At 41.0% G+C, this 25498-nt stretch overlaps 1 protein-coding gene across 2 annotated transcripts in view; it reads right to left on the bottom strand.

The window, feature by feature from the left end:
* UNC13B (unc-13 homolog B) overlaps window positions 1-25498 on the bottom strand; it is a 410138-nt gene that overhangs the window by 296135 nt on the left and 88505 nt on the right. For both annotated transcript variants that reach the window (XM_067543563.1, XM_067543564.1), the window contains exons 6-7: window positions 20120-20193; window positions 17706-17763 (exon numbers count right to left, since the gene is read on the bottom strand). In XM_067543563.1, the coding sequence (XP_067399664.1) occupies window positions 17706-17763; window positions 20120-20193 (132 nt within the window). The remainder of the gene's footprint in view (window positions 1-17705; window positions 17764-20119; window positions 20194-25498) is intronic.

Raw genomic sequence — 25498 nt, 5'->3', positions numbered from 1 at the left:
TAAGACAACGGAATGTGAGAACCAGAAGTGGGTGCCCTGTGGTGGGGGAAAACCCTAAGGGTTCCAAAAGGGCCATTGCATAGCTGGCGGTCCTCATGGACTCGGTGGCCAAATGCCTGGAGGCACCACAAGGGTCAGGGCCATGGAGGGATATGAACAGCTGGGCGAACAGCGACATCAGCTGTATCCGACGTGCGAAGTCCCTGCAGATTTGGCAGTGGTCTTTACTATGAGCTTCCCCCAAGCACTTATGACAACTGGAGTGTGGGCCACTCAAAAGCACAGACTTACCACAGGAAGTGCAGGGCTTAAAACCAGCAACCAAGGCATGTCCCGGCACTAGAGAAGTGGACAACCCCACAAACAAACAAAGCGCAGGGGCATCCAAAACTAAGTTCTAAAACTACTAAAAACTAATCTAACTACTAAACTACAACAAGTAATTATAGTAAAAACTGGAGAAAAACCACTAAGAGGAGGACTACCTGACCAGTGAGGGGTTCCAACAACCGTCATGGGCAGTAAGGAGGAACTAAAGAGAAACAGGGTCTGCAAGGCCCTTTATATCCACGCTATGAGCGCACAACACGAGAAGGTGCTGGAGCCAACCCTGATACCACTACGGGAAAGAATTCCAGCAACTATGCTCGGGGTGGGCACACACCTACGTTGAAATAGGCATGTGCAAGCACTCCAAGAAACCGTCATGTCCCCCATTGTTGAGCTGTTTCCTCCACACCTGCAAATACAGGACACACAATTCTCCTGTATTTGCAACATTAAGAAGAAGAGTGCAGAGCTCTGCAGGGTCCATGCTTCTATCACAGATGACAGATACTAAAAAATGCCACATGGGTATATGGGATTTTTTAAAAGGCATAAAATTATGGGATATGAATGGTATTATGGGATAGACAAAGTTGCAGGCTGGAAACTGACCCCTAGCTCCCAGAGATTCCTGGGCAAGTCATTTCTATCCCACAACACAATGTGAAAATTTCCCAAAAGGTATTACACTGGAGCACGCCGTGTGGCTCACTGTGCTACCTACCCATTGTGCACTGAATTTTCCACTGATGCAGGCATTTCCGATGATTACATGGAGCGCCAATGCAAGCAGCTAAGCAAACATGAGCAATATGCAAACTTCAGCAGTTGTACATCAATGTAAATTGCATCAACCAAAGTTTGTAGTGTAGACATGGTTCCAGATTCTCTCTAATGCTACTTTTGTTTTTACTAACACCTACTTAACTTCAGAGTCTGACATTTTGGATGAAAGACTGTCAAAGATTCAACATATCCGCTGCTTCTATTAAGATGCAAGAGCTCACCCTGTATACCTGTGACATTCAGTAGGTCCTTCAGCATAACCAGGAAAGACCAAAGTTGACATTCTTGATATTTTTAAGGTTAACCAATGCAGAACAAAATTTAAAACCTTTTCAAATCCTTTCTATACATCATAAAGCAACAAATATTTCAGCAACAAGCTCAATTTTTGAAAAGAATCTCTTGCAGGTTACCTCTGAAGTATGGCTTATTTTTAAATTTTATTTAAGAGATTAGAAACTTGCTAAAATCCAAGACTTTGTCTTTAAGAGAAATGGAGGAAGGTAGAAGATATAAAGTTACAGTTTAAAAAACATCCAAACAGCACATTAGATTAGCCTTGGTAACTGATATTATAATAGCAAAATATATCAATACTAAAATAGAAGATAAAGCAGACACAGTAGCTGGTCTAATTAACCACCAACATTGTGCGTCTCAGTTATCACATTATTTTGGAGTCATGAGCATCAGTACTTTCACAAATTAAGTTACATATAAACTTCCAATTAAGGACTAAGTGAAGCGGACAGTCTGGGGCCTTGAAAGCTAATGCACTCCTCTCACGAACACATTTTATAAAATACATGTAACGTCCCACAGTTAGTTGAGCACAACATGTGCTTGTTCTGTGTCTCAGTTATGTAACTACACAGGGGAGAATTTTTCCTATATTTTCACACTGCTAAGTGTGAATCAGAGTGTAGGATCAGCAGAGACACTGAAGAATGTAGCAGAATGTGAAGATTTAATGCAGTCTAATTTGAAGAGCTGGATGTCATTTCATTTAATTCCTATTTACACATTTTTTGAAGTAGCTGGGTTACATTCCACACTGCTGGAATGCTACCATTTATTGCTGTCCACTTTTTACACTCAAGCTGCTAAATCACTCCATCTGCCTTAGCTTTATTCCAGTGCTCTGTGCTGAGTCAATGTAGACAATGTCTAACCAAGTTTAATAAGCAAAGCTTGGGTACAGAAGTTATAATGCACCTGATGGTGTTGATTAAGTACTTCCCTATAGAAGGCAAACAGAGCTTTGCAGATTCTGTTCAGTTACATCCATCCCCTCCCCCAGCATTTATCCCCACACAGCTGCTCCCGTTTTTTAAATAACAAATACATTCTTGATAAAGGGACATACTTAGATTCTGCTCATGTTATTACTGCTTCCTGAAACAGCCACAATGACAAATTCTCAGTAGGCAGAATTTAGAGTGCAGCCATGTATCTGAAGGGAAAAAAGTTTTAAAAACCGTTTGACCCAGGGCTTGTCTACACAGCAAGTTATTGAGCTGTAAACCAGGCTGTGAATCTACAGCGCACCAATTTGCCACGCAGTAGCTTCCCGTGTGGACACAGCTCCAGTGCACTGCACTCTGTAAAACAAGGTCCAAGAGCCAAGCTGACCTGTAAGAAGGAAAGGGTAAAGCTGGAAAAGGAGATGAGAGATGGAAGGGAAATGATGGGTAAATGGGAGGTGATGTGCTTCAGGGGAAGGGATGGGACAGGGACAAGAATATTTGCCTTTCCCCCCCGGGATAATTTACTTTTTGCCATTTGACAGCCCAGTTAAACCTTTAAGTGTGGGTTTGGGCTTTATTTAATTTTCATTTAAAATTTGGGTTAATGCATTAACTATAGTTTCAGCATAACATTAGGACCTTGTCTACTAAGTATATCCAGGAAACGTTACTACCCGATTAGCAAGAACTTCCCTCTAACTATTACAAACTCATGCAACTCACCTAATATCTGTGCACAAACAGAAATTAGCAGAAGAACACTGGTTAATTTTCTCCATGACAACAGGATGCCAGTTGTGTTCATAGCATAGCACTAACATCTAACAGAGCTGCCATCTGTCTTTTCAATTACAGGACTACCCATTCAATTACCAAGTCACATGGGATTTTATTTGGTTTACAGATGCAATCATAAATAAACTCACTTGTTTGTTTTATATATTCCTCTGCTTCTTGAGGACACAATTTTGGAATACAGTAGATCATTAAATATTACAGTCTGTTAGCCTTTATATATAAAAATTGTGAAGACAAATCTACAATTGTAGAACTGCTACTCTCAATGGAATTTGGTATCCTTGTTTTTTGGTCTTCCATCTTAACAGACTTCCAGGGCAAAACTCATTACTCCAAGAACTATGCTTTTTGCTTCCATGCATAGCTTTAGTGGTAATTTCATTAACTGTTTAAATCATATTAAATTTAAGAAAACACGAAGTAATTACATTCCATTACTGTAGTAAAAACTCATTCTGTTACCTTTATTGCTGTGATACCAAAAGATTAATACTAATGTGTTTAAGACTCTAAAACTGACATACCATCTGCAAAACAAACTGTCCTAGCAGAAAGTATCCAGAGAGGCAGTTGTGACTAACTCCAGGCAAATAACTCAATTAGGCACAAATTTAACCATTTTTTCTGTTCATGGTCTATCCATGAACAGGTCATGATTTTTACCAGTGTTATTTACAGAATAGTTTATAAGAACAAGTTGTAGCCTATAGTTTGTTTACAAACTGGTCACTATGGGTATTTGCTTTTCAAGCCATTTGATGGGTCATGTAAGTCATCTGATATTGTGTTGATTCTCCCTTCCCCTTACTATATATCCAAACTTTTACAGATAGCAGGAATTGCTTTTTCTGTTTGCAAATCATCCATGAATTTGAAAAATTTTAATATATTGTGCAGACATTAAGATTTTCAAAACAGCCAAAGTGTTTGCAGTCTGAATACTCATGAATATACAGACATCCTTCTGAAAAGCTCACTCACCTAAACATTCAAAAATAAGAAAACAAAAGGGGTCATACTGTGAATCTGAGTTTTATTCACAAACAAAGTTGTGAATAGTTTTTAATTGAATTTATCCATACCTAGTCATGGTCATACTGCTGAATTCCTTCTTGTTCGAGAATCAATTATCTCACAAAAGAATCACCTGTTTGCCTACTTTTATTTACAGTAAATCATTTAAATCTGAGATGGAGCAGGAATTCAAGATTCTCCCCGATGTTAGTGATGCCAAAGACATGAATGCCATATCATTTTGAGATCCCTATACTTATATTTTCGCTGTTATCTAGAGCTGACTGAAAATTTTTTGATTCAATAACGGTCCATCTGAAAATGCAGATTCAACACAATTGAAACATTCAATAGAAATATTCAGCTGAAACTTCCAACAGGAATCAGGCTGGTCAGAATCCTCAGTTACCCCCAGTCTGCCTGGTGGAGCAGGGATGTCAGGAAGCTATTTTGTTTCGGAAACACTGAAAAATTCCCAATGCAGGAATGTTTTAGTGTTTTTGAAAAAAAAAATTGCCAAATATAAGTTTTTGCCTTTTTGTCCCTTCTCGGGATTAAAAATTTCCCGAAAACTAAGTTTTTCACAGGACAAAAATTCTGCTTTACAGGCAGCTCTACTTATATCCCTGATTTAGAACTTTTGCAGGTTCAGAAGCACGACTGTGACCAAATGATTTGGGGTTCTTTAAAAGCCTTAAAGCGTCATTTAGCTTTTTTTTTTTAAAAAACAGACTTTTGGGGCACTCTATGTACTCCAGATGGGTTTGTAAAAGCAACAAAGTTTACAAAGCTTCTAAACTGATAGAATAAATCTGACATGTCAGCGTGATATGGCAGTTTTGGCATCCCTTACGCAGTAGCCAACAAGATGCCAGCGAATCCATCAATGTTCATCTTTTCAGTACAGGAGTTAATGCTTTCATGATGTCCAGCTTGCTGAGCTACACTCTTAAAAGTCAATTCAGGGGTGTAAAATAAAACTGTTACAAGTTTTTAAATAGTAACATTACAACATGCACACTTTTACAAGCATGCGTTTTGGTAGCAAAATTCTGAATGAGTGTTCGGCCTTCACTCAGATGCTAAGAGCCAGGTCCAGAGTTCTGTGAATGCTCCACAACCGCTCATAACGTCACAGCTGCCTAGCCCACTACTCTAGTGTTATTTCTGGTGGCTTTAAGGTAAACAATTTTTGCTTAGTAAACTCAGAACTTCGATGTGTTTGCCATATAAGTGAACCAACAGATTTTTAAACAATTGTTTTTAAAACAATTTCAGTATTTTCAGTCTACCCAGACTGAACTGCCAAGTACTAGCGATATCAAACAAATGTTACAAGATTTTCTACAGAGCTTTGGATTTCCTCTAAGAACAACCACCAGTCAGCCAGGTGCAAAGTAATGAGTGGATTTACCAGTTCCCTTTCGTTATCTATAAAGCTGGTATAGCCCACAGATTGTCATATCATGTATTAAAAATTTTATCATCAGAGTTATTTAGCTGAGTAACCTCATGGTTTGTTTTGTTACTATCATTTTGTCTTTCTACCCCACATTTCCTCCTTTTATGAAACGAATATGTGTGTCTTGCCATCAGGTGATAGAACACTCTTTTGAATAAGAGACATCTTCCCATGTGTTTGTACAGTGCCTACTGGGATCTATGGACATTCCCATAATCCTCATAAATAAGGCATTCTTCTGCAGTTTTACACACACAAGATTTTCAGTCTCTTCAAATCACAGAAGTGCTTATTCGATCAAGAGAACGCTAAAATTTTGAAAGAGCTCTGAGGTTCTTAGAATGCTCCTATAATCAGTCTTTCTGCAACAAGGATGCCATCTTCCAGCCACTGTAGCACATTACATTATTTTCCAGTGTACTGTTAGCTTTTATGATCTCTTTACAAATAAAGTTAGAGTTGTGACCTATGTAACAGTGTTTGGCTATAGTTTAGCCCTCTGAGTCTGGTAAGATTTTTTTAATTTAGAAAGATTAAAAAGTGAGGTTACTTATTAGTAATTGTGCTCTTCAAAAGTGTCACTTCTGCATATTGTTTGCAGTGTAGTGGTAGCTATGTTGATTCAAAGATGAGAGAGACAAGGTCGAGGAGGTAATACCTTTTACTGGACCAACTTGTGTTGGTGCAAGAGACAAACTTTTGAGCTACACAAAGCTCTTCTTCAGGTCTTCAGAGCTCTGTGCAGCTCAAGAGCTTGGCTCTTTCACCCAAAGAAGTTGGTCCAATAAGAGAGATTATTATTACCTCACCCACCTTGTCTCTCTCTCTTCTGCATATTCACAGCTATGTGTTTGGCACTTCCTGGCACTGAGCTGTGGAATCTCCTGGAGAGCAGTGTCAATTGTGGACACTTGCCTCTCCCGATCTTTCCTCTCAGAAGAATCAGAGGGTATAAAAGAAGGTGGTCCCAAATACCCTGCAGTTCCTTCCCTAGATTTGGAATTCTTGACCTGACTCGCTGACAAATTGGGGAAGGTGGACAGGGAAAGTGTGAATATGCAGAGGCAACACTCTCGAAGAGCAGTTGTTGGTAGGTAACCTCTTTCTTTTGAGTGGCCTCTGCATATTTCCACTTGTGAGAGATTGGTGCGCAGTACAGCTCCCTCTTAAGGTGAGCTATAAAGACAACAAAACAACATCAGCTCTAGACTGCAAATCAGGAGTATTAGAAGTAGCAGCCAGAATTTTGCTCTCCCAGATCAGTCTTCAGTAAGGGACAAATTTTTGCTTTAGGCACATACGGGGATTCAATATCAGATTTCCAAGCTAAGTAAAAGACAGCATGAAGGTAGGCAACAGATACTGCCTAAACCCGACAGCACCACAAGGCTTCACAATGACTTTCGCTGACTGAACGAGATTTCCAAATTCGATGCATACCCTATACCACGCACAGATGAATTAGTTGACCGATTGGACAAGGCCCGATTCCTGACCACCCTGGATTTCATGAAAGGATATTGGCTGATTCCCCTGGCCAAAGAAGCAAAAGAAAAGACTGCCTTCTCCACGCCTGAGGGTCTATTCCAGTACCGTCCTCCCCTTCGGACTACATGTGGAAACAATACTGAATAAACTGAGGTGGGCGGGACTTACAGCAAAGCCAGTCAAGTGTGCCATAGGACTATCAGAAGCTAAATACCTTGGGTACATCATGGGAAGAGGAATAGTGAAGTCCCAAGTGAATAAGCTGGAGGCCATCCAAAACCGGCCCCGATTGAACCAGAAGAAACAGGTCCGAGCATTCCTCGGCATAGTGAAGTATTACCGGCGATTCATCCCCCACTTCACTGCCAGAGCAAGTCCCCTAATGGACGCGGTAAAGGCTCGGGGCCCTGAAATGGACTGACAAGGGGGGAGGAGGCCTTCATGGACCTACAAACCGGCCTCTGCAGTAATCCCATACTTGTGGCCCCAGACTTTACAAAGGAATTTATACTACAGACAGATGCATCCGAGGTAGGGTTGGGGATTGTTCTATCACAGGTGGTGGGAGAAGATGAACACCCCATTCTCTATCTCAGCAGAAAGCTCCTTCCGAGGGAACAGAAATATGCAGTGGTAGTGAAGGAGTGTTTTGTTGTCAAGTGGGCCATGGAAACTCTCAGGTATTATCTGCTAGGCTGAAAATTTACCTCGTGACCAACCATGCCCCCCTCCAGTGGATGCAGCAGAACAAAGAGAAGAATGCAAGGGTGACCAGGTGATTCCTGTGCCTCCAGTCATTCCAATTTACCATCCAACACAGGGCCAGGAGCCACCACAGTAATGCGGATGGCCTGTCATGGGTGGACTGTCTAGTGACCCAAGTTGCCCAAGCCCAGGGTGTTGAGCAGGTGGGAGGGATATGTGACAGGGTCAGACTAGATGACTACCGGAGCATGCTAGAAGGCCAATATATCAGCCCCAGGATCAGCAAGTCTCTTTTTCCCTGGTAGCCAAGCAGGGCTTACTCCAAGTTAATTAACACACCTGGAGCCAATCAAGGCCCACCCAGACTTGTTAAAAGCCTCCCCTCCAGAGAAAGGATGTGGCTAGAGTTGTGAGAGTGAGGCAACCTACCAGAATGTGTGAGCAGCCAAGACGCTGTCAGAAACCAGGAGGGTTTAGGAGAAGGAGCAGAACGCTGGCAGAAGAGAGCCCTGCACGTATGGGGGAGGGAAAAACACACCCGCAGAGGGCAAAGGACCTTTCCCAGACCTGGAGGCCTGAGGGAAAAGACCCTGCCAGAAGGGGAAGATAGAACTGGACATTTGGTTGGGCACTACCATGCCTGTGGGGCTGTCAGAGGTCAAGAGCCGCCACCGCCGCCCCCCCCCCCCACGACAAGGCGACCAGGAAGGGCCCCTGTCCAAGCAGGGTCCAGACATTAAGTCAAGGGGCACGGGGAAGTAACCCAGGGAAGCTAGCAGCTTTCCTGAAGCCACAGCACAAGGCTGCTACTTGTAGGGTTCCTGGGTTGGGGCCCAGAGTCGAGGGTGAGTTGGGGCCCAGAGTCGAGGGCAAGAGCCCCAGCGAAGAGGCAAGGGCCTGTGAGAACCAGACACAGGACTGGGACCCAGCAGGGAGCAGCCATCTTAGAGAGGCTGTAATACCCTCCCCCACAACTAGAGGGTGGAAGAACCCTAAGGGGTGAAGCAGTTCCCTGACCTACCGCTAGAAGGAAGCGCTAGACCCACCAAGGTACAGCAAGAGCTTTGTCACACAGCCCTTTAACTATAAGCATTTTGTAACATTTATCCAAGTTCCTGACACCTACAGAGCTACAGGATTTTTCCAAACAGTACCGAAAAACCACTACCACCAGAAAAAAAGAAAGCAAACAACAAGGAAAGTGTGTTTAATAAGTGATTTGCTGCTGAAGTATTTAGGAAACAGGACAGAGAAGAAAGGTGATGTTCCAAGGGGTGCTGAGATCCATTCCTCTCTCCCTCCTGATCTTCTCTGACTGCTCTCACCTGTCATCTTCTAGGACAGTGAGGACAGGCTGGCTTGGTTTCCTCTTGCAGTAGTAATGGTAATCAGAGGAACTGGTATCATTCCTCATCACCACAACTCTGGGCCCCAGCAAAACAGTCAGCTATTCAAGGAGCCCACACCAGAAGACAGGATTTTGGTGGCCAGGGGGACTACGCACTAAGTAAACACAGAACAAAACTGACAGAAAACCAGTCACCCTGAATAGATGAGGTTTCATCAGGGTCTAATTGCATGTAGGGGACAGAAGCACAAACATGGAGGGAGAATGCACATAGAAGAGAAGAGCAAGAATCCACAGAGTAACTGGCAGCTAGGCCTCTAACTCTTGAGGATTAAGGGACAAATTTACCAACCAATCTGGTAGCAATTAGCTTGTCTTGATAAGAACCCTGTTGAGAAACTCCTGTCTATTTTAGATTTAACAACTCCCTGGTTACAGACAATATTTGCAATTGCTGACTTGCCAGCAGAGAAAACTAAATATGTTTTCTAAAAATACAAACACTTTTCTGTACCAGTTTGCATCGTGACTGACTTGAAGTGGACAGCATGTAGACATGGTAGAATGACTCAGTGATGAAATACAATGGAATTTGACATTGCTAGAAGCAATTCTAGACATATATAAAGAACAAATCTTTGCCTTCTATAATACTAAATAAGTCTGTCATTCAGTGATTCAACAAACTGAGTAATCAAAAATTACATGAAAGCTAGTGTACTTAAAATAGTGTTTTTCCATAAAATAAAATGTTAATTTACTAATCTGCTCTCTCAGTTTTAACTGCAGATTACAGTATAAGACATTACAAGGGTGCTGCAATTATTTCCACAAACAAGTATTAGGAAATTCAGATTTAAGGCTAAAGTAAAAACAAATCCAAACATGTTAAGTTTGTTTTGGTCCTTTATATGTGCATTCCCAGACCTTAACTCTCTGCTATAGTTATGCCAAAAAGAAAAAAAAATATAAAGCACCCTCTAAAAATATGTTTAATCAAATTTGGGTCTAATATACCCTAATCATAACTGTATACTTACTCATTGCATGGGACAACTACAGAGCAGAGTTATGGCTGTGTAGTGGAGAGGATAAGAGGTGAGTAGAAAACTGTGCAGAGCATGGGGGGTGACAAGCAGAAGATCCCATGTGAGGATAGAGGTGAGAGGGCAAGGACGTGAATGGGGCCTGGAGGGGGAAGAGGTTTATATGGAGGGGAGTCTTGTGTTGGGGAAATCCAGGACTATGCACCCAATAGGCACTTGGGGTAGGAAGCCCAGTCTGTGCCAAGACATCAGTACTTCAAGATCCATATATTTTAAAGCCAGAAGAGAACACTCCTTTCTGGCATTAAAATACCTGCCTTTCTCCATAGCACAGTCCATACAATTTCAGCAAGTGGTTACTTGTATCCATCTCATAACTTCTGGCTGAGCTAGAGCATGTCTTTTAGCAAGACATCCTACCTGGATTTAAAGAGCTTCCCCTACAACTGCTGCATCAGCTCCACAGCCTGCCAAGGTAGTGGGCACTAAAGTACCCGAGGCAGGAAGAGCTTTAGAAAGCCAGAGACATTGGCATGTACACTGAGCTGCCCCACAAACCCAGGCCCTGTTTTGCACAGTGGCAGTCTGCCAAACATAGCTCCCTTCTCCCACACGCCACCTTCACAGAACCCTATCATGTCCCCTCTCGACACTAGAAAGCAGCACCCTGAGGAGAAATGCCCATCACGAGGAAGGCCTGGGAGAAGACCAAGGATGTGCAGGTCAACCATAAAGCACCCCTCATGCACCCAGAAAGGCGCTCCTCACCTGGCGCGAAATGCCACGCTGACAAAGCAGGTGAGCCAGCAAGCGGCACACAGCACCAAGCAGAGCAGTAACAGCTAGGGGCCAAGTAATTTACCAGTGAGAGGAATATAGCCGCCCCTGCTCACTCCACTGACTCATTTCAACCAATAGAATTTCAACATGCAAATTAACTGAAGAAAGTATCATGATTGGTTGAGTTACCTCTGAAAGCCCAGTTTAGAAGTGACCTGAACTATCATCTGGCCCAGTCTATAATGATAATTAGACAAAAGAACTGTTAATTTCTTCAAATGTAACCTAGGAATGAGATTTCAGGGAGCTTTACCTGTATGATTCATTGATTGTAAAGCCAGAAGGGACCACTGTGAATCTAGTCAGACCTCCTATATGACAGGCTATAGGACTATCCTGAATTAATTTTTATTTGAACTAGAACAGCTCTTTTAGAAAAGCATTCAATCTGGATTTAAAATATGGATACTTCAGATTTTAAGACAATCTCTTAACTGCTGGGGATTAGGATGAGACCATCATAGAGGCAGATCATACCCACATTTGCCTATTCTGGGGTTCTTGCACCTTCCTCCAAGTCATTTGGTGCTGGTCATTGTCAGAAACAGGATATGGAACTAGATGGACCTTGGATCTGATCCCATCTGGCAATTCCTATTGGAAGCCTGGGAAGTCCCTTATTTCATTATTGAGCTCATTTAGGATAAGAGTCTGATGAGTGCTAAATTTCCTGGGCTCTTTTTTATTGATTTTTAACACAAAATAATTAGCAGATGTATTTGTAAATTCTAAGAATATTTCTTAATGCTCCAAGTGCTATACGTTTAGGTAGGATATGCTGTATTATTTCATATATAAAGAGATTGAATCCCTGTTTGACAAAGAAAACTCAACTCAGCCTTCACCGTGGAATTAGAACTGGTGTGTCTAGACTTGGTTCTTATAAAAGATTTAAACTCTTAAATGCTCTCTTTTTTTTTCTTTTTTTGTGTGCAAAGTACTGAGTTACATACTGGCAGTGCAGAAGATGTACAAGCACACGACTCCCATTGTGCCGTATGGGAGTCACGTAGGAACAGCACAACCAGAGATGTACTGTGTAAAAGCATGAAATACAAGGCCAAAGGTTTCAGAACTTGTTGATTATTTCCATATTCAGTAGGACTGTCAATTAATCGCATTTAACTCAAGCAATTAACAAAACAAAATTAACTAGATTTAAAAAATTATTTGTGATTAATCGCAGTTTTAAACAATAGAATACCAATTTAAATTTATTATAAATATTTGTGGATGTTTTTCTACATTTTCAAATATATTAATTATTATATTATATTAATTATTATTTCAATTACAACACAGAACAAAGTGTACAGTGCTCACTTATTTTTATTACAAATATCTGCACTATAAAAAAGAGAGAAATAGTATTTTCAATTCACCTCATAGAAATACTGTAGTGCAATCTCTTTATAGTGAAAGTGCAATTTACAAATGTAGAATTTTTTTTTACATAACTAAACTCAAACAAAATAATGTAAAACATTAGAGCCTACAAGTCCACTCACTCCTACTTCTTCAGCCAATCGCTAAGACACACGTTTGTTTACATTTATGGGAAGTAATGCTCCCCACTTCTTATTTACAATGTCACCTGAAAGTGAGAACAGGTGTTCACATGGCACTGTTGTAGCCAGCACTGCGAGGTATTTGTATGCCAGATATGCTAAACATTTATATGCCTCTTCATGCTTCAGCTTGTAGACTGCACTCTTTTTTTTAATCTTTTTATAGAGCTGGAGTCTGGGACCAGAGGGAACCTGTCTGCTGCTGGCTCAGGAGTGAGTACTGTGGACAACAGCTGCTACTGGCTGAAAAAGCATTCAGGCTCGAGTGCTCTGCTTAAAGAGACAGTGCTCCCCCAACACACACACATCCCCTCCAACACCACAAATATTTAAATAAATGATATTCTGTTTTGTTTAACAGTGCAATTAAAGCTGTGATTAATCATTACTTTTTTTAATCTTGTGATTAACTGCAATTAATTTTCGTAATTGTTCGACAGCCCTAATATTTAGGTATGTAAATAGCCTGATTTTCAGAGATCCTGAGCATTCTCAACTCCCACTGAGGCAATAGACAATGAGAGTAGATGGGGTGCTATGAACAATTTACTGGGAGTTAAAAAAAGATTTAATGGATTAGCCACTTTCAGTATAAATTTATATTGCCACATATCTAACAGCTCCATTTTTATACCCAGGACAAAGCAAATTAACACTCACGCAAGACATTGTTTAATACTTTGGAGACTACTAACAGATCTATTTCCTCCGAGGTTTTCCCTTTGGCTGGAAGGCTACAAAATGCCATTGTTACGAGAAAGAATAGTTACATTACATATGTAATGTATGTAAGTTAATTTTTACCTTGTTTAAACAAGATAAAAACTGATTTCTGATCGGACATCAGGCCTTCATTATATCGGTTTCATAAATAAGATCGCTTTCTAGCAAGACGGAAGCTCCTAGCAAGTGGTCCAGGAATGACAACTGTAGTTTTAATTTTTACAACCTTGTTTTACATAAAATGAAAGTTTATACATAGCAGAAGACGCTTGTCATAGGAGCTTTAAGATTTTAAAATGCTGTGGTGTGGAAACAGGTGCAGCTATCTCACACACGACAATTCCTCCCAATTCACCCACACACAAGATTTGGAAGAGATCATTCAAGAGAGCCTTTCACAACTGCTCAGAATCTTCCGTATTGCTACTGCAGGCAGCCACAAAAGTCCTTTTAATAATCTGGAAGAATATTTATCGCTCAGCCACTTTACATTGGTACTGCTGTTCTTTGATCCTTTGAAGTTTGGAACCCTATAGCTAAATCATCCCAGCTTAAACATTTTAGTCTTTCCAATTCACTTTGTTGGTTTTAAATTTTATAAGGTAATTGTCCTTTTCTGTATGTAGGTCCATTTTAAGGATTATTTTCCCCGCTTTAATACCTACAGTATTGGTTTCGTTTTTAAAGAAGCACTGGGAACTATTTTAGACACCATGGTTGGGATGCTTGATACACTCTCCAGTAGGGCTTTCAGGTGGAACAGACTGAGAAAACCTGACTGTTTTAACCGGTCAAATGTTCAAAATCTCTGAAGATATTATAGACAAAATAATTAAACTACACAGAGAATTAATTTTCCTATCCAAAAAAAGTAAACAGTAATTAACCTTTACTAATGTTAACGGCTTTGTAGCGATCCCGTAATCAGCCTAATGGATAAACAACCTATTTAGTATAATGCCCTAGTCTTACAGGATTTTAACAGAGGATATCAGACTTGTCTGAATTACAGAGCAGGAATTTTATTATGCTGCTTCAGTAACCCACTTACTTTATACTGCAGCATTTCACTTTGTTACTCCAGGGAAGGAAACTAGGATCTTAGCTGGATACTCTGAGACGCTGTCTACACTTACCTCTGAGATTCGGCGGCAGTCGATGGGAGTTATGCAAGCTACGCAAAAAACTTGCGTAACTCCCGTTGACTTGTCTGCTCCTCTTCAGCGCGCCGTCTTCACTGCACTGCGCTGGACGCAGCGCTACGCCACTTGTGAAGGTGGTCTTAATACATCGATTTCTGGATCAATTGAGTGGGTCCTTCACTGACCGCTCAGTCAATGCAGAGAAATCGATCTGACGGCGGCAACTTTGCCGCTGTCAGTGTAGCCGTAGCCTGAGTGTCTGCACATGTGCAGAGAACAGGGCAGTGCAACTCATTTAGAAGGTCCCAGAAACTTCCAGAACAGGGTGTGGCAGTTAACTGACATGCTCCTGTTCTGATGCGGTATTGTATGAAGTTTCACCGTGAGCAGTACAGCTGGCAGGTGACACCCCAAGTAACCCTTAGAGTGAAACCAATCAAAGTGCAACAGAGGGAAAGGGAGAAAGTGCTAAATACAATAGTTAAAGATGGCCCTATAAACTGGGTGACTGAGCAAGCAGGACCAAGAGATGTGCCTGCTGTGTGGGCGGGGTCCCAATCTCTGTACCATTTTGGATACAGTTAGTGCTCTTCCAGCTTTATTTACCAGGAAGCCATCCATTAAGAAATATTTGGTCATAAAGAGCATAGGCCATGCCAGGTCATATTAATGGCCCATCTAGTCCAGAATCCTTTCTTCCATCAGTGGCCAATACCCATAGGCAGCATGTGAGCCTTTCGTTTGAGGAGATTCCTCAAGCACCAGAAGCTGCCTAGAAGTGGAGGGCTGCCAGTGCCCACGCTGTGACTTACCCCCACTCCACCCTAAGGCCCCCATCCCCGCCGCTCGCTGCTCTCCACCCCTCCTCCCTCCTGTCACTGCCCTTAAGGCATGAAAAAAGTGGGAGGGCACTTTTAAAAATGATGGGGTCATGGCTCCCCATTCCGGTTCCCCTTAGCTGTGTTGCCCCAGCATCAGCACGCACATCATGAAAAGAAGTCCTACAGCTGGGCCAGTCAGTGAGACAGAAGCTGCGGCATCCACTGCCACAGGAGAGCAAGCAACTCAGGCCTTCCTTCCTGAAGAGCAAGTGACGGGGAGGGCAGGGGGGAGTGGAGAGGAGAGGAGAGAAGCGAGCGGGGATTAGGAGGGAAGGGGAGGGTGGAAAGAGGCGCCGTGAGAGCGGAGCCTCAGGGGCGGAGTGTAGGCAGGCCCTTCTAGGAAGCCTCCAGCACTCCAAAGGGAGGTGACCCATGCCATATCCAGCATTTGCCCCTGCATGGCCAGCCTTTCTGGGGCCCAAGGTACTTATACATGCTACTCATGCCAGTGCCAGATGCTTCAGAGGGAGTGAACAGAACACTGCAATGACGGAGTCGGCCATTCCCTGCTGTGAAGTCCCAGATTCTGGCAGTCAGAGGTTTAGGGACACCCAGGAGCATGGGGTTGCTAATAGCCATTGATGGACTTGTCACTGTGGTATGTTTTATGGACCTACAGAGAAAGCTGACAAGGGAGCATGTGTTACCTCTAGAGGCTACAGAGCCAGTGGAACTTACATTTAGCTATGAGCTAACTGCTCTAACCTGGGATTGTATCTCATTTAGAAGGAGAGACTGGGGCAGCATGTAGTGAGCTGAGAGTTCTGAATTCTTGCCTGACTTAACTGGGCTTATGGGGAGAAGATGGTGCCCTAGAGAGCGCGAGCCATAATGAGCGCCAGGAAATGGATATTTATATGCTGATCCCAATCCCTGTACCACCACTTTGGATACAGGCTACAGTCTTTTTGAAAGGCCTGAGACATGCCATTTCTCAAAGGTGTTCAGGGGACACACCCTACATACTATGCTCATGCCATAAAAGCTGAAAAATCGCCTCTGAAAAAAGAGCAAAGGCGATTTGTTTTGACATGTGTTAAAGTATAGACAATGTTATCTTGAAAACTTATATTTGAAGGTCTATAACAGAAACAAAAGGTGCAAGTGTCCCTTTTACAGACTATTAGTTTACTGTCAAATAGCTTTCATTTACAATTGATTCATAGTATTTCAAACACTATTTACAATATTTTATACTATTTTAAATGTGTTTTGTGTGCACTAAATGTCTGATTTACTAAGAAAAGTGGATGGTGCTCTCTCTTTGAAATTGATTGGGGACTATCATCATCCATTTATCAGGGTTTCACATATAATAGCCTGAGGATTAACTCCGTATAAAGCTTTCTGAAAAGTCCTGAAAAGACTGAACTCTGGCCTGTACTTCAGGAAAGTTCAGCTGAGGTGCAGGAGGAAGGGGAGTGTATAGTTATAGAGAATATTGCCTGATCATGTCCTTGTTACACTACCAAAAGCAGCCAAGCCATTGAAGGATGTATCAATTTTGCTTTCAAACCTTACAATAGCATTACAGATATCCCCATCCTGCTATAAATTAAAAACAGCTTTTCAAAAATATAATTTTGCAAAACTATCGGTATACAACACACACTAAGTTCTTTCCAAACCCACATTTCAAAAAAGAAAAAATCCAAAAGGATTTTTTGATCAAAAAAGGAAAATGATCCAAAATAATGAGTTAAAGCAGAAATAACTAACAATGAATATTTTTTCATCTAACTGTATTAAAGAATATGCTGAGAATAAAGTCAATATTAGGAATAATACACAAAACTTGGCTACATTTTAACAGGTGCATTGACATGATTTCAACCTCCAAATCTTCTCCTCCTCCTCAAAAAAAAAACCATTTAAAAAGTCACATGATACTCTTAAAAATCATGTAATGGTCTGACAGTTATCCAAACAGAAGAAAACTCAGAGTGAAGACTGAAATATATTCCATCCAACTCTCCCACTCTCCATAGTTACTACAGAGCTCTGAAAATTTTGGATGATCTCAAATCTTATGTGCCTACTACACTGGTAACACAAAACTAGGTTAAAAGATGAGTTTCAGACTTCACTCTTAATCTTGTAAGGTTAAGGTCTTGATAAGATTCTTTACGGCAGAAGCCTACATTTAGAGAACTCTTCCTGACCTTTAAAACCTGCTAGTTTGACATCAGACCTAGATGTCACTTTCTGCAAGGCAGTTCTAACAAAGGAATATTGTCCAGGTGTACCAGCCTATCTATGCTAACTAACCACACAATGAAAGGACATTAGTTAAAGAGAAAATGTGTTGAGAGAAAAAATGTCATTCTTACAACACTGGGAGGCAGCAGTGGGCAATGGTTTCTTCTCTACTTCTTCCGTAAATGAATACTAAAAGGGAAGACAAAAGAAAAAGCACAGATGGATAATATATTGAAAGTAACCTTATGAAACAGTATTTCCAGAACATAACAAGCTTACGCTCTGAGAATACATCAGGGTGAGATAGGGGGTTAAAGTACAAAATAGTATTTTCCTTAATACCCAAATATAGAACATGTTCCTAGAAAAGTAAAACTTTGCACCGTTCCATGCCAAATATCTGTTAATGGCTACACACAAGGCCTGGGTAAAGTCTTATCTACTTTAAAAGCTCAAGACAAAAATTTTGAATTTGGGGGCCTCAAATTAAGCACCTAAATCCATAGTCAGTCACCTAAAATATAAATAGTCTAAGTTTCAGGATGCGGGTGCTCAGCAGTGTGAGAATGAGACAATTTATATTTTAGATGCCTAAATATGAATTTGAGGTACCCATGTTTGAAACCTTTGGCTTGAATCTTGTGGCAATGTTGGTTGTGGGGACAGGAAAAGAGCTAGATATTTAGTGTGCTCATTAGTAGGGCAATATCCAGAACACACTTTCTGCAGAGTCTGGAAACATCCAGCAACATGAAGGATTTTTCATCCTATTTAACACCACATTGGAGTACAAAGAGATTCCATTTAACCACTTTTGGCTTATTCCAAAAATGTCTGCTACAGCATTCAAGGTATTCCCCAGAGAGGCGATTATGATATTATTTTGGCTGCCTCCTCCCAGCTGTACCACACCAATAATTCAAAAGTAATTAAGTGATCTGTCTGAGATTAGAGACAGAAGATAAACAGAATAATTTCTAATCATACTAGGCTGAATAACAAGAACACAACCATCACCATCCAAGAGCTGGGAAAAAGGACACCAAGTCAGTGTAAACTGCAAGTTTTGAAACTGATTCCTCAGTCAGTGCAGCACACTCACCACCAGCAGGGCTAGCTCACAATAAATGAGGTCGTAAACACAGGAATGCCCTTTCTACCGACTATCAAAAAGCTGAATAGGTAAACACAGAGAGAAGGAATAGGGTGGATGAGCAGATGACACATCAAAGAACTGGGGATTTCATCCCAGTTCATGCGAGTTTCTTTATCTACTAAGAATTTGATGAATCACTGGAGGGCACCTATGTGTATCTGGCACCAGAATTCCTCTGACGCAACCCACAGCTTTCAATCCAGGAGCAGGAATATATTGCAGCAATATTACTGAAAAGTCATAAGCTCACATGACTTGCTTCTTCTTCAGATTCAGAGATACCAAGAAGCTCCAGAGCTATTTCTGGAAGTGCTCACTGAAGCCAGAAGAAGCTACACACAAACCATTTTTTATCCAGTTAAATACTGCTGTGTGACTGGGTCAGACTTAAAATCTGCCTGTATTCTTGATTTGCACAATGAATCCACTGACTGACATAGTTAATGGAAGAAAGCTAAGTTAAGGGTACAACACATTGTCCCTGAACTTCAACACCCTATTTATATCACCAAGAGAATCTTTTAGCAATACTCTCCTAGTAAGTAAAGAGGCGTGTATTCCACCTCTGATTAACACTATATTTACATCTACTATTGTTGGAGTTAACAAATTCCCTAAAAGCAAGAAACCAAATCCATCAACCAGATGCATATTACTTTCAATAAAACAAGTCTCCTTTGCTCGTTATGCAAAATATATACTAAGGCCTAGTCTACACTGCCCCACACTGGGTCGACATGAGATATGGTAGTTACATATGTAACTAGCATATCTCACGTCAACATACTTTCTACACAGTGCAGCGACTTCACGACACTATGTCTACACAACAGTGTCTCCTGTCAATGCTGCCTTCTGCCTTTCGGGAAGGTGGACCAATTGAGTCAATGGGAGAGTTCTCTCCCATCAACTGAGCAGGTCTACACAGACCCACTCAAATCGATGCCACTGCATCAATGCCTGCCACTTTGACAGTGTAGACATGCCCATAAAAACCGAAGTGTTCCTTTTTTGGCTTTAGATAAGAACTAACAGCCTGAGACATCACTGCTCTCCTAACTGCCTTATCCTGCTGTCTGGCAGAGGCAGAGTTTTACACTCGCTTTGAATCTAAGTATGATACAAAAATAAATTTCCCCTCAATTTTCACATACTGCAGCCTAACTTTCTATCATATGTAAAACTTCTTATTCTGGCTGGCATTAAACACTACACATAAGGGAATATGAAGAGTTCAATGAAAAACTTGCAAATGAAGGAAAATTGTAATAATTACCTAAAATTAACTGTCATGGAAATTCTGCATAACACTACAGTACACTGGTGCATTTTGGATCAGAATCGTACTTTAATTATAGAGGCCACATGCTTCAAGTGACGTTTACTCACCTCGCCACAATCTCCCAACGAGTTTATCTGTTCTAGTTTTTTAGTCCAATATCTGGCTTCCTCCTCAGGGATATCTATAGCAACAGTAAAGGAATCTGTTATTCACACCAAATTAGTTATTAAGCAAGCTATGGGTTTTTTAAATAATAGATTTTCATTTAACAGCACTTAAAACAGTGATGACATTCCAAGAGAACAGGTGGGGTTTTTTAAAAGCACAGTACAAAGACAGCCTTCATTTTGAAATTCACTGAATGACCTCTATTAGCATCAAATATAAAATAAGTTTTTAAATACAGTAAAACCTGCCAAGAGCAACCACTCAGGGAGTTAGCAGAAGTGGTCACTTGTAAGAGGTGGTCTCTCTTCAAAGGTTTGCACACCAGACAGAAGTGGTGTTCTGTGGCCTTTGCAAGTAGTCACTCATGACAGGTGGGCTCTACGGCAGGTTTTACTGTAATAATTTAGTTCCAGCTCTCGAGATAAACACATTTAGTTTATCATTACTTAACCAAATACAAACACACACAGAGCAAAAAAAAAAAAAAATTTGCAAAATCTGGCTTGTTTATACTATTATAATAAATATGAGTCATTAAAAGATCATGAACCAATACACACTTGGAAACACAACATGATGTGGCCAAGGGACTCTTCTCCAGAGATTTCTCCCTTTAACCCCAAAAGAACAATGCTTCTAACTACCCCTCCTATAGAGTACATTTTCCCTAATGGCATATCAGGGTGTGTGCAAGCATCCACAAGGTAGTAATATCACCCCAGTTTTCTTTTGTAGGCCATAAACTGGATATTCAGAGGCAATTGATGTTACTTGAATAATTTCTACTAGAGTAACAGGGTGTTTTAACCACTGTGCCATGAAAATTTAACTGTATGGTAAACTAAAAGTTCTCCTTCCTCTTCTAGAGATTGAACTGTTCAGTTACACAATTAACACACTTAGGCTTGTCAGCTGAGTGATTGCAGCTGACAGTTTAGTACCCCTTGTTTCAGTAACTATTTTCTATTTCAAAATTTAAAACAAAAACATTTTATTACTGTAATAAATAATGGATCATGGAATTTGTCATTTTCAGAGAGAATCATCTTCCTAGGAAAAAGAGACAATCACCTGCCCTCGAGAGATGAACAAACACAGATATACCCAGCACGGAGAGCCAGAGAGTCACTGTCATCGAGGACCACAATTTCACAGAATGACTCTCAAGTTACAACTAAAGTGACAAACGTAAAAGCCGCAATTCTAGATGATACTGAGGAGACACAATGAGCTATAACAGTAACTAAGACTGCTGTGGCTTAACTCAAAGCCATCGTGTAAGAGAGAATTACTGAGGTCACTTCAGAAACTTCAGAGTGATGCAGAATTTAATCCAGCAAGGAGAAGCCCTGGAAGAAAACAATAGGAAAGGAAATGCACTGTTCCGAGTGTAATCTCACCAAAGCCCCTTCCCAGAATGCTTAACAAAATGATAACACTTCTACAAATGAGGTTTTAGAAAAACAAGCATAATTTTTGCATAACACATTTTTAAAAAATCATAAATATGAAGAGTAGAATTTAGCTTTGGTGTCTGCTTTCTAATGATCCTTCACTCTTATTTCAAAATAGGACATTTTCTCTTGGGGAATTTGCTTTTTCACAGTTTGTAAGTATTAATGAGGGGAGGGAAAAGCACCAGAGTTCACCCCACCCCATCCTAGAAAAAAGAGGCAGCACAAGTTTTTCAGCACTGCTCCAGCTGATCGTCACCACCACTACACACTTGTACTCAAGTGACAATTTCCAAACCAGAGAAACAAGAAGGAGAATTACTACTACTCATAACACTCATAACTTTATATTTTCAAGAATGTAGTTACAAACCAACAAGTGTTTGGTCTTGTTTGAAAGAATAAGACACCATTCAGTGTCGGTCTTGTTTGAAAGAATAAGACACCATTCAGAGCAAATTTTGGACTAGACAGGACACTGTCTACTATTATCCAAGTGAAGCTGGCAAATCCTGAGCAGTGTTTCAAGTTTGAGCCACCAAAAGAAGTTATAAAAAACAGCAAAGGGGACCACATGGAAGTATAACGAAACACATGAATAAAATGTGAACTCAAATTAGACATTAAAAGAAATGTGGAATCTAAATCCTTTATCTATGGTTTGTTAGCTTCAAATTAAATTCAATTTAATTACTTTATTTTTATATTAATTTAATATATTGTTTGGTTGTGTTTTATTTGAATTATTCAATTTTAATTAATATATTTTGTGTTTATTTTAGAACCTGATTTTATTTTCGTTTGCTGTAAATGTAACATGAGCAGTAATATACAAACCAAATAGCTGTTCCTAAAGTGTTTTCAAATGGACGATCACTATGACAAGGTGATATAAACATATTATTGTATTGATAAAAGTTTTCTTTTTTTGTTAGGTTTATAATAGTTTATTTTTTAATATTTCTCTTGTTCTGTCCATTGACAGTATGTCTAAATCAGGTTTTATTAACTCTGGTCCTCAGGGATCTCCAGCCATACAGGTTTTTGTTCCAACCAGCAAATAATTGTTTTTATTAAAATTCATTAGTTTTCCCTGCATATAGAATTCTCATGTGCCTTAGACTTTAGTATGAGCTAGGACATTTAAGTATGCAATATTAAGCAGAGTAGTGTACATTTTAAAACAAATTATTTAATGCTGGTTGGATTAAAAGTGTGACTATTGGATGTCACCAAGGACTAAAGATGAGAGTCCCTGTCATAAGCACTGACCACCTTGAATCTCACTCTTTGCGGCTGTAAATATCACTCTTAAGGACAACCAACCTTTGTCATCTCTGTAAGCCATGAAGCTATTGCTAGGCAACTACAGCAATGGGCTAGCAGGCCAACCCACAGACATTAGATGCCTGAAAGGATAGACTAAAAATAAAAAAAGAGAGCAGAGTGTCTGTTTGAACAGACAAACAGAATTGCTGCTTCATCTACATGATAGGCAGAGAAACTAAGGTACAGGAGTGCCACAGTAGCGATTAGCAGCTGGACCACGACCAAAAGTCTTTATCCAGGATGTATGGCAATGTACCCTAAAAGCCATCTCAGCGGCACGGGCACAAGCAAACAGAGCTGAAACAGGGGAGTCTGAGTGGGCCTTAAGGGCAGTGGGTGAGTTTTGTGGAGTTGTGTCTTTGTTTTTTTTTTTTTTTTTCTCCCTCCCCAGTTTGCAGGAGCTGGTACTGGGTGGTGTACTGGGGGGCCTGTAAGGGCAGCCACTCAATCAAGCAGCAACAGCTGCAGCGGAACAGGAACCAGCACATAGAGCTGAAAACAGGGGAATGTGAATGGGAGTTTGGAGAGGGCGTGTGTGGTGTTCTGGTATTGTTGGGGTGATGGGGGGTTGTTTTGGTGAGTTTTTTTGTTTTTGTGTCTCACTGACAGGAAGTGGGGGGAAAGACTGACAGATACAGAGGCAGTAGTGGTAGTCACTCAAGCAGTGGAAGACAACGAAGATGACTGGATGTGGAAGCTGCGGAATGTATATGATCCTAGAGGGGAAACCTCAAAACAGCTTTGTTTGTATGAAGTGCCGCCTCATAGAGCTGATGGAAGAGAAGATTCGAGGGTTGGAAATACAGGTGGAAACTCGGCTGAGTTTAAAAGGGGGTTCAAGCAGATGATGGAGCAAAGGAATGAGAAGGCTAAAGGGAAAAACCCAAACCTGCAGATGGAAGCAGGACCGACAAACTCTGAAGGGAGAATGCTGGAAAGTGGCCAGTGGAAGCATGTGACTGCAAGAACCCGGCAGAGGAAAAGACGGACTAGTGAAGAAGAAATACAGCTCAGAAACTGGTTTGCGGAGTTGGAAAATGAAGAAGGGGCACAGAAAGTGGTTACTGAGGCAGGAGGGCAAGGAAGAAGAGAAGAGCAGCTAGTCCTATACAAAGAATGGATGAGCCAATGGAGATACCACCAAATAAGAGCCCCAAGAGGATACACGAACGGTTGCAGAGGATTACAAAGGAGAATAGTAGAAGAGATGACTTGCAGCCAGAAAGAACAGGGGATAGGCCGGAGAATCGCACCGTCACCAGGAAAAAGCAGGTCTACATGATTGGGACTCCCTGCTGAGAAGAACAGACAGGCCTGTAACCCCAGAACTAATGCGGAAAACAGAAGGGTGTGCTCTCTGCCAGGTGCTAAGATACGGGATGTGGACCTGAGGCTAAAGAGGATCCTAACGGGAGCAGGAAAGAATCCACTGATAGTCCTTCATGTGAGTACAAATGATATAGCTAGATTCTAGCTGGAACTTATCAATAGGAGACTGCCAGGCTGGGGAAGACTCTTAAGGAAACTGAGGACAACAAAGGTGTGACAAGATTCTGAAGATCAACAGATGGCTCAGGCAGTGGTGCTATAAGGAGGATTTTGGGATGTATGGTCACTGGGAGGAATTCATGGACAGAGAACTGTTCTCTTGGGATGGACTTCTCCTGAGTAAGGAGGGAAATGCACTTCTAGGATGGAGGCTGGCACAACTGATTAAGAGAACTTTAAACTAGGGAGTTGGGGGAGATGCCCACGTAATCTCCACGCCTGATTTTAGCATTGAGAGGGAGGAAAATGAAGTAAGAAAGGACACAGCAGTGGGGAGCAGAATGGACATTAAGAGGAAGGGTAGTGTAGATACCATCAAATAGGCAATATTGGCAGTAGAATGACTGTGCCGAATCGGGTAAGAAACGTGAGTGAAGCCAAACAGCAAAAATTAAGATGTTTGTATACCAATTCGAGGAGCCTGGGTAACAAAATAGAGGAACTAGAGCTACTGGTACAGGAAGTGAAACAAGATATTGTAGGGATAACAGAAACATAGTGGAATAGTAGTCACGACTGGTGTACAAGTATTGAAGGGTATGTGCTGTTTAGAAAAGACAGATAAAGGCGAAGGTGGTGGAGTAGCATTGTATGTCAATGATGAGGTAGACTGTAAAGAAAGTTGAAGTGATGGAATTGATAAGACAGAATCTGAGTGGTAAAAATCACATTGGGGAAGAAAACAACTAGAGTTTCCTCTGAGATGGTCTGTAGCACACCCCAAGCACTACCAGGATCTGATGTGGACATGAATAGAGCCTCTTTAAGACTTTTAATGAAGTAAATATTACTGGGAACTGTGAGATTATGGGAAACTAATTCCCCAAATATAGATTGGAGGACAAGTGCTAGTGGTAATAATAGGGCCCAGATTTTCCTGGATGTGATAGCTGACAGATTCATTCATCAAATTACTGAAACAAGAGGGGATGCCATTTTAGATTTGATATTGGTGAGTAGTGAGGATGTCGTAGAAGAACTGGTTGT

Source organism: Emydura macquarii, unplaced genomic scaffold (assembly GCF_026122565.2).
Source record: "Emydura macquarii macquarii isolate MOO-44397 ecotype Brisbane River unplaced genomic scaffold, CSIRO-AGI_Emac_v2 contig_915, whole genome shotgun sequence".
NCBI classification, from domain to species: Eukaryota; Metazoa; Chordata; order Testudines; family Chelidae; genus Emydura; species Emydura macquarii.
This window is presented reverse-complemented; position numbering and strand designations above follow the sequence as displayed.